Here is a 12,633-nt window from a genome sequence, read left to right on the forward strand (position 1 = left end):
CTTTCAGCAGATTTGATTAAGATTTCCCCAGGCCCTGAGCACACAGTGAGTATCAGAGTGTTTTAAATGCCTGGCCATCCATAGGCACATGACAAGATGCTCAACATCACTAATTATTAGAGAAATGCAAATCAAAACTACAATGAGGTATCACCTCACACCGGTCAGAATGGCCATCATCAAAATATCTACAAACAATACATGCTGGACAGGGTGCGGAGAAAAGGGAACCCTCTTACACTGTTGGTGGGAAGGTAAATTGATACAGCCACTATGCAGAACAGTATGGAGGTTCCTCAAAAAACTAAAAATAGAACTACCATATGGTCCAGCAATCCCACTCCTGAGCATATACCCAGACAATTCAAAAAGATACATTCACCCCTAGCAGCACTATTCACAATGGCCAGGACACGGAAACAATCTATGACATGGAAACAACAACAAGTGAACTTATCTAGGATACAGAAATAGACTCACAGACATAGAGAACAGACTTGTGGTTGCCAAGGGTGTGGGGGAAGGACAGGGATGGATTGGGAGTTTGGCGTTAGAAGATGCAAACTGTTATATAGAGAATGGATAAAGAACAAGGTCCTGTTGTATAGCACAGGGAACTACAGTCAATATCCTGCAATAAATCATAATGGAAAAGAATAAAAAATAAAATAAAAATAAATGCCCGGCCATAGGCAGCTGCAGCCCTTGGATGGTCTACTCTTTAAGGCAACTCAAGGATTATCATTCTTCTCTACCCCAAATGGAATAATGAGGAGGCCTCAGGTTAGCAGAACAGAGACAGGTAGGTTTTCTAAGAATCATAAATGACAAGACGTTTATTTCTGCCGGGAGCTATTTCAGCATAACTTTCTTCTTCTTACTGAGAGTAAGAGACGAAAAACAACATGTCAAAAGCACCGAGAGAGCCGTGCAGGCAGACACACACGACGCCCAGTCTGAGCTGCCACCTCTTACCCCTCACAGGACCAATAGAGTTGCTCAGAGCATAGCGCAAGATCCTCTCCTCCTGGTTGTACAGGACAAACACGCTGTCCACTGAGAGCTGCTGGGTGCTGGGCAGGGCCGGCCGGGAGTCGTCGTGGACGCACTCCTGGAAGGTGATGGTCTGGCGCCACTGGTAAGTGTGGACGTGAGAAGGGGCAGTGCCATCCCGCTCGGGTTCCATCACTGTGTACTCCCGGGTGGAGGATGATGTGATCACTGGATGCGGGAGGGAAGCAGGGAGACAAGGCAGAGACACAAAGGAGAGATCTTGAGGCTACAAGAGGCTTAGTCAAGGGCTCTAAAACCATCAGCAGTATTCTCTGCCTATACTGCTACCAGATGAGAGATCGGACGGAACAGCACACATAAAACTATTTATTTCAGCACTGGGACTCATTCTGCCACCTAGATTTCCCATACTATTATTGATGTTGTTTGCATTAGAAACAGTTACTGCTTTTTCTCATCAAGTGCTTCTCTATAAGTTCCTAAGTCACCCAGAACCAACCCAGAGTTTAAGGTCTGATGGAAAGAGCACGGGCTTGGAGGGAGAGAGACCTGAACTCACACCTTGCCCCTTCGCTCACAACGCGTGTGATCATAGGCCAGTTACTAACTTCTTTACCCTCTGTTTCCTTTCCGACATGGGCTGCGGTGAGGATGAGATAATGTATGTAAAATTTCTGGGATCAAGCAGGCTAATACTCTTATTAAGACACACCACCGTCTACGGAGCATTTACCACGCGACTAGCAGAGTGCTAGCTGCTTTTTACGGGTTATCTCACTTAGGATTCAATAAATAGAGGCTGCTATAAATAACCCTAGATTAAACGGTTCTCTGATATATAAAAATGAGACACTCATAGGTTTCAGTAGCCAATTTCTATAAATTACTAAAGAGCCGTGAGCAGATCTCACTAGAGAAGGGAAAGTCTTCCCCACTTAGAAGACAGCTAGCTTTTCACCCATACGATGAAAATCTCAACTTCCTATTTTAAAAAAAGTATAGAAGACTCTTTATATCTGTGTGCTCTGTGGTAGTTCATAATCAAAGCCAGAGGATACATAAAAGATTAGTGTAAGCTGCCTCCTGTCCAGCTCCCACGTGCTGGGCTGCCAGAAACACCTTCTGGTCGTAGCCTGACTTGCAGACCGGGGTGCTGCGGCTCCTTGCACCTCCTACTCACCCACTCGTTTTCCCCAGAAGAGCCGGAGCGAGCCACAGGGCCATGGTAATTGGTACAACCATTCTGGATGGCCATTTAATAAGGGCCTTTAAAGAGTCTCCCTTGTTTGACTCGGCACCTCTATTTCTAGGAATTCGGTCAGAAAAGAATCAGAAATGTGGTCAAGATTTATGATGAAGGTGATTATTTCAACTCATTATGAGAAGGAAAAATTGCAAATAACCTAAGCTTTAGAAAAGAGAATGGTTTACATGGAGAGCCATACAACAGAATGGTAGAGATTCATTAAAAAGTGTTTGCAAAGCCTAGAATGAAACTATCAAGTATTCATAATTTGATGCTAACTGGACAAGTGAAGATACAATAATGTGGTATGACTGAAATTATGTAAATAGAAACTATACACTTGACTGTAGAGTATACAGTAGTATTGCATCAATGTTAAATTTCCTGATTTTGATGAGTGTACTGGGACCGTGTGAGAGGATGTTCTCGTCCTTAGGAAGAACACGTAAATTATTTAGGGAATGAAGGATCATGGTGCCTACAACTTACTCTCCAAAAAAACCCCATATATATATATATATATATATATATATATATATATATATGTATGTATGCGAGAGAGAATGATAAATAAATGTAGCAAAATGTTAACAACTGGTGAGGCTGGGTAAATGATATGTGGAAACTGCTATTTTCAACTTTTCTGTAAATTTGAAACTTAAAAAGTACATACAGATGTATATTATAATAAAATTATACTGTTTTGAAATTATATAATATGGTGAGATTTTATGTTGGGATATTATTTGTGTTGGTATATATACATATGTTGGGGTATTTTTTATATGGAAGGAAAAGGCTGAAAGGAAATACACTTAATCTAATAATAATTGCGTCCTGGTTTTACATCTGTAAGTTATGTTTATTTTCTTTTCTGCCCTCAATTCTCTCCAATGAGTGTGCATGATATCTATTAGAGAAAAGGTGATTTGTATAAGGTACCCCTGCACTTCCCTCTCCGAAGGCCAGGAGATGGCATGAGCTCAGGGCTGGAGCCTGTGGGTGACGCTGGCCCAGGACGCGGCACTGGCCCGGGACGCGGCGCTGCGGCTCACCCTGGTGGGAGTAGTGGTAGAGCTCCGTGTAGGGCTCGATGTGCACCGAGGAGCCGAAGGTGATCTGCGGCACTCGGCCCTCCAGCTCCGTGTCGATGGTCAGGTGTCCGTGCTCGTCAATACCGCTGAACTGCTGCTTAATGAACAACTTGTCCGGGTGCCCCACAAAGGTCACCTCAGCCTGGCGGGTGAATTCGCCCCCTGCAAAGCAAGGTCAGTCTGTCACGTTGCTGTCAGGGAAGCCACCCTCATGCCCACCCTGGGCTCACTGTGGGGACAGGCTCACACCTCCTCTGCAGATGCTTTAGTTTGGTTAGTAGAAATGGGGCTGTTGACACCAAGGACAGAGCTGGGACATCCATATGGCCCAACTGAGTCACGCGCAAGAAACAGAAGCTGCTTGCCAGCTGCAAACCAGCATCTGAGATGGGTGGGCTCATGGCTTGTGCTGGAAAAAGCAGGGGATAGGAGTTGGACTCCCAGCTGTGCTGGGTACTGGTTGGGTGAGCCTGAACAAGTTACTTAACCTCACGGGAGCCTGCATTTCCTGATGATGAAAAAGGGATACAATCTGTCTTGGGGAAATTAGGCAAGTACGTTAAAACGTCCTCTGCCCAACATCAAGCGCTCCAGGACGTCGGCTGTGGGAATGACTACTATAAAGAGCTAAGCCCTGGTCAGGATGGGCCACTTGTTCAGAGCAAACTATCACCAGACCCAGAAACCATCCTAGGAGCACACACTAAGGTGCTGGCTCAGGATCTCCCCTTGGTCTGGGCAGGGAGACAGCCCCCGACAAGCAGGAAAAAATACCCCCCCTTCTTCTAGCTTCCTCCCTTTGCCACCTTTGCAGACGCCTGATAGCAGAGCTGACAGCCATTTCATGATATGTGAAAAGTACATGAAATTTACATTTCAGTGCCCATGAAGAATTTCATTCCAACACAGGCATGATCATTCATTTGCATATTATCTTTGGTGCTTTCGCTCGACGACGACAAAGTTGAAGACAGTTAGTCCCCTACGTACGGATGAGTTCTGTTCCGAGAGCGCATGCGTAAGTCCAATATGTTCGTAAGTCCAACAATGTTAGCCTAGGTACCCAACAAACACAATCCGCTATCTAGGACTGTACTGTAATAGGTTTACAATACTTTTCACACAAACAATACATAAAAAAATAAAGAAAGAAAAAAAAATAAAGAAAACATTTTTAATCTTACAGTACAGTACCGTACCTTTCAAAGTACAGTAGTACCAGCTACATCACCGCTGCTTTTACGCTTGCTTCCAGACATCCTGGGCTTGAAATGAAGATACTGTACTACCGTACTCTATACAGTAGTGTACAGTGAAGTACACAAAAGCACAACCACTTGCAGAGGATGCACTCACGCGACAATGTACGCCAGACATGTGAACTAACTTACGTGATTGGACATGCAAACGTAGGTTCGCACCTTTGAAAGTTCGCGACTTGAAGGTTCGTATGTAGGGGACTTACTGTAGCTGTAACAGAGCCCGAATAGCCTAAAACATTTAGGCAAAGCTTAAAATATTTACTAAATGGCCCTTTGCAGAAAAAGTTGGACAACTCCTGCTTTATAGCCCCCAGGTCCCAGGCAGATTTCCAGCTGATAACACAGGGGCAGTTAAGAAGGACCATTGTAGTAACAAAGATTTGCTGTTGTAGGGAATTTGTAAAGACTCCCTCAGCCTCCCTGAAGCTGATGTAAGTTACAAAGGACCATCCATTTAAGTCAACCCATATTCAAGGCAACACCAATATGAAATGCTGTGTAGCCAAGGACTAGGATCTGTGGATCTGGCCGCAAAGCTCAACTACGTCTGCAAAGGGCAGAGCATGTGTTTGCAAGAAAGCCTGAACATCATTATGATACTCAGGGTACACATGCCTGTGGGAGAGGGAGAAAAAACATTGGACCATAAATAAGGTATCTTATACCCTTTTCAAATATATATCCTCTCCTTTCTTAAAACGTCCACATTTCAGGAAGTTAGGTATTTATGCTCTGTAACTTTGGGAGGGGTGTCTGTGCAAAGCCTACAGACCCTGCTCTCAGCAGTGTTTTCATGATAAAGCCGTGGCTGAAGCTACAGTGAGGCTAGGGGTGTCGGAGAAGGCAGGTCTAGGCGGCGGCTATGTACCTGTGCCCCAGAACAGCGGGTTCCAGGTCCTGGGAGCGGCCAGAGATGAAGGATGCAGACTCCTCCAGCCAAGCAGTTCCAGGAAAGGGCCTCCAGCACAGGGGGAGCAGCCTCAGCACAGCATGGGAGAGGCCACCACTGCTCCAGGGAAGCATCTCCTCCGCTCCCACCCACCGACAATCTGCCCACATGTCCCCTAAAGACTGAACTTTCCCCGACGGGACACGGTCTCTAAGCAGCTCCAAGGAAACTCAGCTTTCCTAAGACTCGCGAGGATTATGCTTATCAGGCTGACTTTACCAGCTAGAAATGACAGGTTCCTTCTCTCCAAGCAGATACTGAGGAAATGTCAAATGTCAGTTTCAGATTAGTTGGGAATTTGGAGGCAGGCTGGATAAGTAGAAGAAGCCCCATACGTTGGGTTGTGAGGATATAGGAGCAAACATCATTTGCTCCGCCTAAATCTAAACCTCCGCCCTGAAATCGCTCCCTGATCAAAATGCAATTCTAGACAGTCTTGGTTAACGTATATTAATTGAAAAACTTCTTGATAATTTTACCTCAACACCTTATTTCCAGAGCCACAAAATGCTTATCGGTAAGTTACTTGCAGACATGGAGTTCCCTTTCCATTCACCCCAGCCCGTTAATTTTAAGGTCTGACGTCAGTTACCTGTGATGCTAAACCCATTCTTGAATCCATCTTGCTCCACGGCAAACATCCATCCAATGATGCCTCCAATAGGGGCCAGAGGAAGCAGAGAGTACCCGATGGTCTCAGGAATGGTGCTGATGGCTGTGTAGGAGCGCCCATGGTTCATTACCACGTAGGAGTGGAGGTCGGTGTTCTCAAAGACAATGGGAACTTGGCTGTTCCCCACAAAGACCTTCCCTTTCACCTTGCCGTTAACTCTCTGGGGGGTACCTGAGTGAGAAACAAAGAAAGCAGCCAGCCCTTCAGAATAGAATAGTATGTCTGGTAGGATCTGTACCTATAAAAGCAAAGAGCCAAACAGTGCTGGGGTAAAGGGCTTTGGGGTAAGTGAAAGCAGCTGTTCAAAAAAGGCAGTTCCTATGGCTGTGTCTATGAGCCTTACAAATTCCAATTTCTTCCTCTCTTCCACGCTGATGGATAATGGACAGCAGAAAAGTGAGACCCATTGTTGGATGGAAGAAGGTCTGAGGCAAATAAAACGATCTCATAGAACAGTATCATGGGTGGTCTAGAACTAGGTGACATAAATGTCTCACTTTTGAGAGTATCGGGGACAGAATTAGTCATTTCACTGGGACAGCAGGGCTAAACTGGATGGGACATTTGGTTGCCTGATCTGTAACACATCTTAAAGAGCATCTCCGGCTCAAACATAGGACTGCCAGTCTGAGTCCTGGACCTTCACTCAAGCCAAGCCAGACAGAAGTGGCCACAGTGGATATCGAAGGCCACACAGATACGCCCTCTGACCCAGAACCCGCTTGTGGGCTGGGGTGTGTTTGTTGTTCCATTTAGCCAACTGGGAAAGATGGGAAACTGACTATGGCATGTTTAAAAGCTTTCTTCATAAATTGCTAAATAGTATATGTATAGGACACCATTTCTGAAAATCACATTAATGATAAAAGTTAACATACACTTAGGGGCAAATATCTGAAGAGGTGTACACAAAACTGCTACCAGTGGCTAACTCAGGGCCATATGGTGAACTTTCATTTTCTATACTATACACCTCTATAATGTTCAAATATTTATAACTTGCATATATTTATTATTGTTTAATCAGGACAAGATAAGTTCTCAAGAAATTAAGTTGTTCTTGTATTTGAATAAGAAAACTGAAGGTTACCACATGACCCAGCAATTCCAACTCCTAGGTATATACCAAGAGAACAGAAAACATACGTCCACCCAAAAACTTGTACACGGACGTTCTTAGCAGCATTATTCGCGATAGCCAAAAAGGGAGAGCACCCAAATGTCCATCAATTGATGAATGGATAAACAGAATGTGGTATATCTGTGAAATGGATATTATTTCGCTAGAAAAAAAGAATGAGGTACCCGATACATGCTAAAACATGGGTGCACCTTGAAAACATCATGCTAAGTGAAAGAAGCCAAACACAAAGGTCCCGTGTTGCAAGATTCCATTTATATGAAATATCCAGAACAGGAAAACCCGTGTTGACAGACAGTAGATTAGTTGTTGACAGAGACTGGGGATGAGGATAAACTGAGGGTGACGGCTAAGAGATCCAGGGTTTCCTTCTGGAGCGATGAAAATGCTCTAAACTTAGAGGTAGTAGTTACACCACTTAGTTAATACACTAAAAAGAACCAAATGGTATACTTTAAGTGACTGTGTTACTTACATCTTAAAAAAAACAACTGAAGGAAGAGGTAAATAAGTCACCTTGGACTGTTCAGGTTTGATGTAGAAATTCTATCACTTACTGACTGTACATATTGTGTTTCTCTTCCTAGATTATAAATGTCTAGAGACAAGACTTTCCCACCCAACTCCCTGGCTCCGTCTTAGCAGAGGTTTCTGTGCACAGTAAGTTCTCAGTAAGGTTTGTAGAATAACCTGAGACAAACGAGCCCTCATCTGAGCATGGTCTGAAGTGTTCTGAAGACTTTCTGTGTTCTGAAGACTTTCTGCTGTGTTCAGTATGCCTTAGCTGCTAAACAGGGTCACTGAGGGACTTCCCTAGCAGTCCAGAAGTTAAGACTCCACACTCCCACTGCAGCGGGCATGGGTTCCATCCCTGGCCAGGGAACTAAGACCCTGCATGCCGTGTGGTGCGGCCCCCAAAAATAAAATAAAATAAAATAAATAAAATAAAATATAAAATAAAATAAACAGGTTCATTGACAAGCCAAGGCAGACTCGACACAGAGCATTTCTGCAAATAAACTATGTCATTACACTGGGGGATGCTGTGAAGTTAGAGGACTAATATCAAAAAATGCCTCCCCCAAACAATTACAGAAACAAGCAGGAAAGCCAGGGGTAAGGAAACCAAATTTTTTCCACCAAACTTGGAGCTAGAAAACTATGTCAAAAGTAGCAAGACTCCAAAAAAATATTTAAACCACAAAACTACGACGGGGCGTGCACAGAAGGTCAAAAAATGCAGCCGAGCAATCTGTCACATCTGAGCTTCCTGCCAAATGCAACCTGTCGGCATTTTCAGTCTGATATCTGGCACAGAAAGAGCTAATGAGATTTTTGCTCTTTGAGAAGAAAGGTTCACTGTAGATTGTGGAAGCTGCTCCCAGGGTGAGAGAAATATAAAAGCCAAGCCTAAAACAAAGCAGCAAAGGTACACCATCCCTGGGGCGGTGGGCTTTGGAAGCAAACAGACAACACATTTATAAACGTTAAAAACATCCCCCCAAATTCATACGCAACGTATCCAAAATTTTCTTTCGTTGCTGCAGATAGTATTTAACCATCTAACTGTGACCTAGGAGGGAACTTTTTTATTTTAGCAAATCAAAATAACTGATTTCACTTTAGCTATGGCAGGGGATCTGAAAAACAGAAAAGTGTTCCTCCAGCTGAGTTTTATTTAGTTGTGTTGTGTGAAGCAGTTGAGGTTCCTCATTAAACACACGAGGAAAATGACAGGTGACAAGTGAGGTGACTTGGCATCTGAAGGAACAAATGTTCAGTATGGTCGGTTTGGGTTGTGTTTAAATTCTGATTTATGGCCTCAGGTTCCCATAGGTCTCCCTCTCGAAGTAAACTCTTATCCAGACCCTCTAGACTTTTGCAGAGAAGATTCTTCTGACCATCTGAGAATGTCAAGACTGGTTGGTCCTTTTCCGGGGGCAGAGCTCAGAACTGATGCCAGCCCACTGACACCAGCTGAGTCCCTTTTGGAGTGGGCCCACAATGGGTCTGGGCTCCAGAGTTAGCTGTGATGCACCCGTTATGCTCCTCTATCACCACGTTGGGATTCCAGGGGCATGAGGACAGGTCTTTACCCGCTACATACTTTGGTTTCCACCAGCCCACTGTGGCCTTGCTGGAGTTGAACCACCATTAGGATGGTCTGAGTGATGCCAAAAGAAAAGGTTTGAAAGAAACGGAGGAAAATGGGGGGCACTGACAATTTGTGGTCCAGGCTGCATAATTTCAACACTTCAGCCTTTGTCTCACGCTATAGGGACAGCTGTGAAGATGGGCTCCCAATGGTCGTCATTTCAGAGATGGAGAAACAGCACAGGAAAGAAAGAGACCTCCCCTTATTAGAAAAAAAGGACACTCCCCAAGACCACACCCCCAGTAGAAAAATACAGGCAAGAATGGGGAATGAGAGATCAACTATCATTGCCCGACTGAAAATACCACCCCCGTTTAGAGATCTAGGTAAAGGAAAGATTTCAAAACAAGCACCAAGGGGCTTCCCTGGTGGCGCAGTGGTTGAGAGTCCGCCTGCCGATGCAGGGGACATGGGTTTGTGCCCCGGTCCGGGAAGATCCCACATGCCGCGGAGCGGCTGGGCCCGTGAGCCATGGCCGCTGAGCCTGCGCTCCGCAAAGGGAGAGGCCACAACAGTGAGAGGCCCGAGTACCGCAAAAAAAAAAAAGAAAACAAGCACCAAAACAAAAACTCCACTCCTCCCCCTTTCTCCCCCTTCAAAGGGAACAGACAGAAGCAAAGTACCTTCTGCAACACACTGCCGGCCATTCCCCGTGTAGCCGGAAACACAGCTGCAACAGAAGCCGGTGGCAAAGTCCCTGCACTCTGCGTGCACAGAGCACTGGTGTCTGTTGTTGGCACACGTCTGGCGGGAATCTGTGTTGTAGCTGAAAACTGCTTGGAGAGAACACAGCACACCTGTAAGCGCTTCACAGGGCTCTGGACCAGGAGGCTTTCTGACCCTACGCCCTCAGCTGTGCAAGACCTGACATCTGCTCAGGCAATTCAGACCCAGGGCTCTCTACCTGTAGCCACTTAAATAGTATAGTGGTTCTATTATTCAAGCCACCAAAGCAAATGGGTCTAAAGGGAGTTTGAGAAATCACAAGGGTGAATTCTTTAAAAATGCTATAATCCAATGTCCTCAGTATCACGGAATCAATATTAGGTGACTGCCACCCAATGTCAATCTTAATATGGCATCCATCTAATGTCGTCAGATCCGCTTCACATTTTGGGCAGGAGGGACCTTAAAATTTTTAAAAATTATCTTTTATTGTGGTAAAATATCTATAACATAAAGTGCCATTTTAACAAGCTTAAAGTAGTTTTTAAAAATTTTGACCCTTGGGCTTCCCTGGTGGCGCAGTGGTTGAGAGTCCGCCTGCCGATGCAGGGGACGCGGGTTCGTGCCCCGGTCCGGGAAGATCCCACATGCCGCGGAGCGGCTGGGCCCGTGAGCCATGGCCGCTGAGCCTGCGCGTCCGGAGCCTGTGCTCCGCAACGGGAGAGGCCACAGCAGTGAGAGGCCCGCGTACCGCAAAAAAAAAAAAAAAAAATTGACCCTTTCTTCTCACCAGGGGATAAATCCTAAGCTCTTGAGTCAAAAGCTAGTTAGAAATAATTCCTCAGTCATACCTGGTCTAAAAGCCTCTGACCCAAGAAACAAGAAGAATTTCTCCCTATTTTAAATGTCTCTTAAAAAAAAAAAAAAAGTCTCCCTCCCAGGTTCATTTTATTGGATGATGAACTAGCTCATTAAACTCAAAAATCCAGAGCAAATTAATTTGGGATGAAGTTCAAAAACACAAAAGGGGATGAACTTTTATAGGGGATAATGACCCACTTTATAAATGACTGTTACGAGTGAAGAGAAAAGTAAAGTTTAACTCCAGGTAGATTCCATGAGTCCTATACACCCAGAAGGGAATTTCCTGTATTTATAAAGATGGCGTTTGGAGCTGAAAATACTTGGGCCCTGAGCTGAACGCATGTGAGGCTACTGATTGCTTAAGCCCAGCTCCCAGTGGGTCTGTTATGGTCGACGTATCTGTGGGTGACCATTCAAATCACACCAGGAATGCACTGCTGGCGACAGAAGACTGACCTTTCTAATAAAAACAGTGAAATAACTGGGATCGAGGGCAGAAAAACATCTCTTTTAAACACAGTTGGGGTTCAAATCCGGGCTTTTCTTTTTACTAGTACCAAGGGATATACTACCATAAGCTGCTGGGACTAGCTATGCTCTCATTTAAGTGAAGGCTTCACAAATGAGAATTTCAGAGACACGTATGTGGGGTGAAAGCAGGAGGAGACTCAAAGCTCACCCTGAAGGTAAACATATGTGCCGGTAAACATATGCAATCCGTCTTGGGGCGACCACTCTGAGACCCAGCTATAAGAGCTGAGTGCGACGTGCTAGGTGTCAGCATTACCCCAGGAAATCCAGGGTGCCATGTGTATAAAGGGAGCCCTGAGACGTGAACCACGTACTCATCATGTCACTAAGGGCAGCTTCTCCGTTTCTGTGCCTCAGAGGTAAGTAAGCACACTACCCCGGCCACCAGATACTGTCCATGCTTTGGGATACTCGATAAGAACAAACATCCGACTATTGCTACGAGACAAATCACAAGTAAGGAGAAATAAAAATGGGTGAATAATGTGGAACTGAGTAGATGTTTTGAGGGCCTTAGGATAACTTCATAGTTGAAGCAGTTGTGCGTCACAGTAAACATCATTTAAAGGCTTGGACTGTCCCCTTGATAGGAATCTTAATGGATTATAGGTCAACCTGAAGGGCAAAAAAATAATGAACACAGTCTAGTTCAAAAGTTCTTTTGTAAGACAAATCAAAGCATGCTGGGGTTCCAGTGGTTTTCCCTGAAAATGTAGCCAAAATCTGATATAATACGGTTGATCACAAGATATTGTACTTTAAAACCATCCTCAAAAAGGGGATCTACTTATTTTGTAGTTTTAAACGTTCACAAACTAACTCTGAAACTGAGAGGGTCTGGGAGGAAAAATCATCAACCATCCTCCTTCCAAAACCAAGAGGAAATAAATTTCAAAGATAAACCGTGTCAACAGCCAAAAGAGCTTCTAAAATGTTTTTTCAGGTGGGTGAATACACTACTGATCTCAGAAGTCACAAATAAGGAAGGAAATCTGACTATCAAAATAATTCTAAAGCACTTTTCTCTTTAAAACAGAA

General features: G+C 44.6%; 1 protein-coding gene across 2 annotated transcripts in view; it reads right to left on the minus strand.

The window, feature by feature from the left end:
- Nucleotides 1-12,633, minus strand: part of NID1 (nidogen 1) — a 93,736-nt gene that overhangs the window by 52,963 nt on the left and 28,140 nt on the right. Inside the window, exons 5-8 of one of the 2 annotated variants that reach the window (XM_060126074.1) lie at nt 10,158-10,307; nt 6,158-6,409; nt 3,316-3,516; nt 976-1,221 (exon numbers count right to left, since the gene is read on the minus strand). In XM_060126074.1, coding sequence (XP_059982057.1) covers nt 976-1,221; nt 3,316-3,516; nt 6,158-6,409; nt 10,158-10,307 — 849 coding nt within the window. Of the gene's footprint in view, nt 1-975; nt 1,222-3,315; nt 3,517-6,157; nt 6,410-10,157; nt 10,311-12,633 lie in introns of both variants that reach the window. The other variant, XM_060126073.1, reaches the window with a different exon arrangement.

Source organism: Lagenorhynchus albirostris, chromosome 16, assembly GCF_949774975.1.
Source record: "Lagenorhynchus albirostris chromosome 16, mLagAlb1.1, whole genome shotgun sequence".
Taxonomy (NCBI): Eukaryota; Metazoa; Chordata; class Mammalia; order Artiodactyla; family Delphinidae; genus Lagenorhynchus; species Lagenorhynchus albirostris.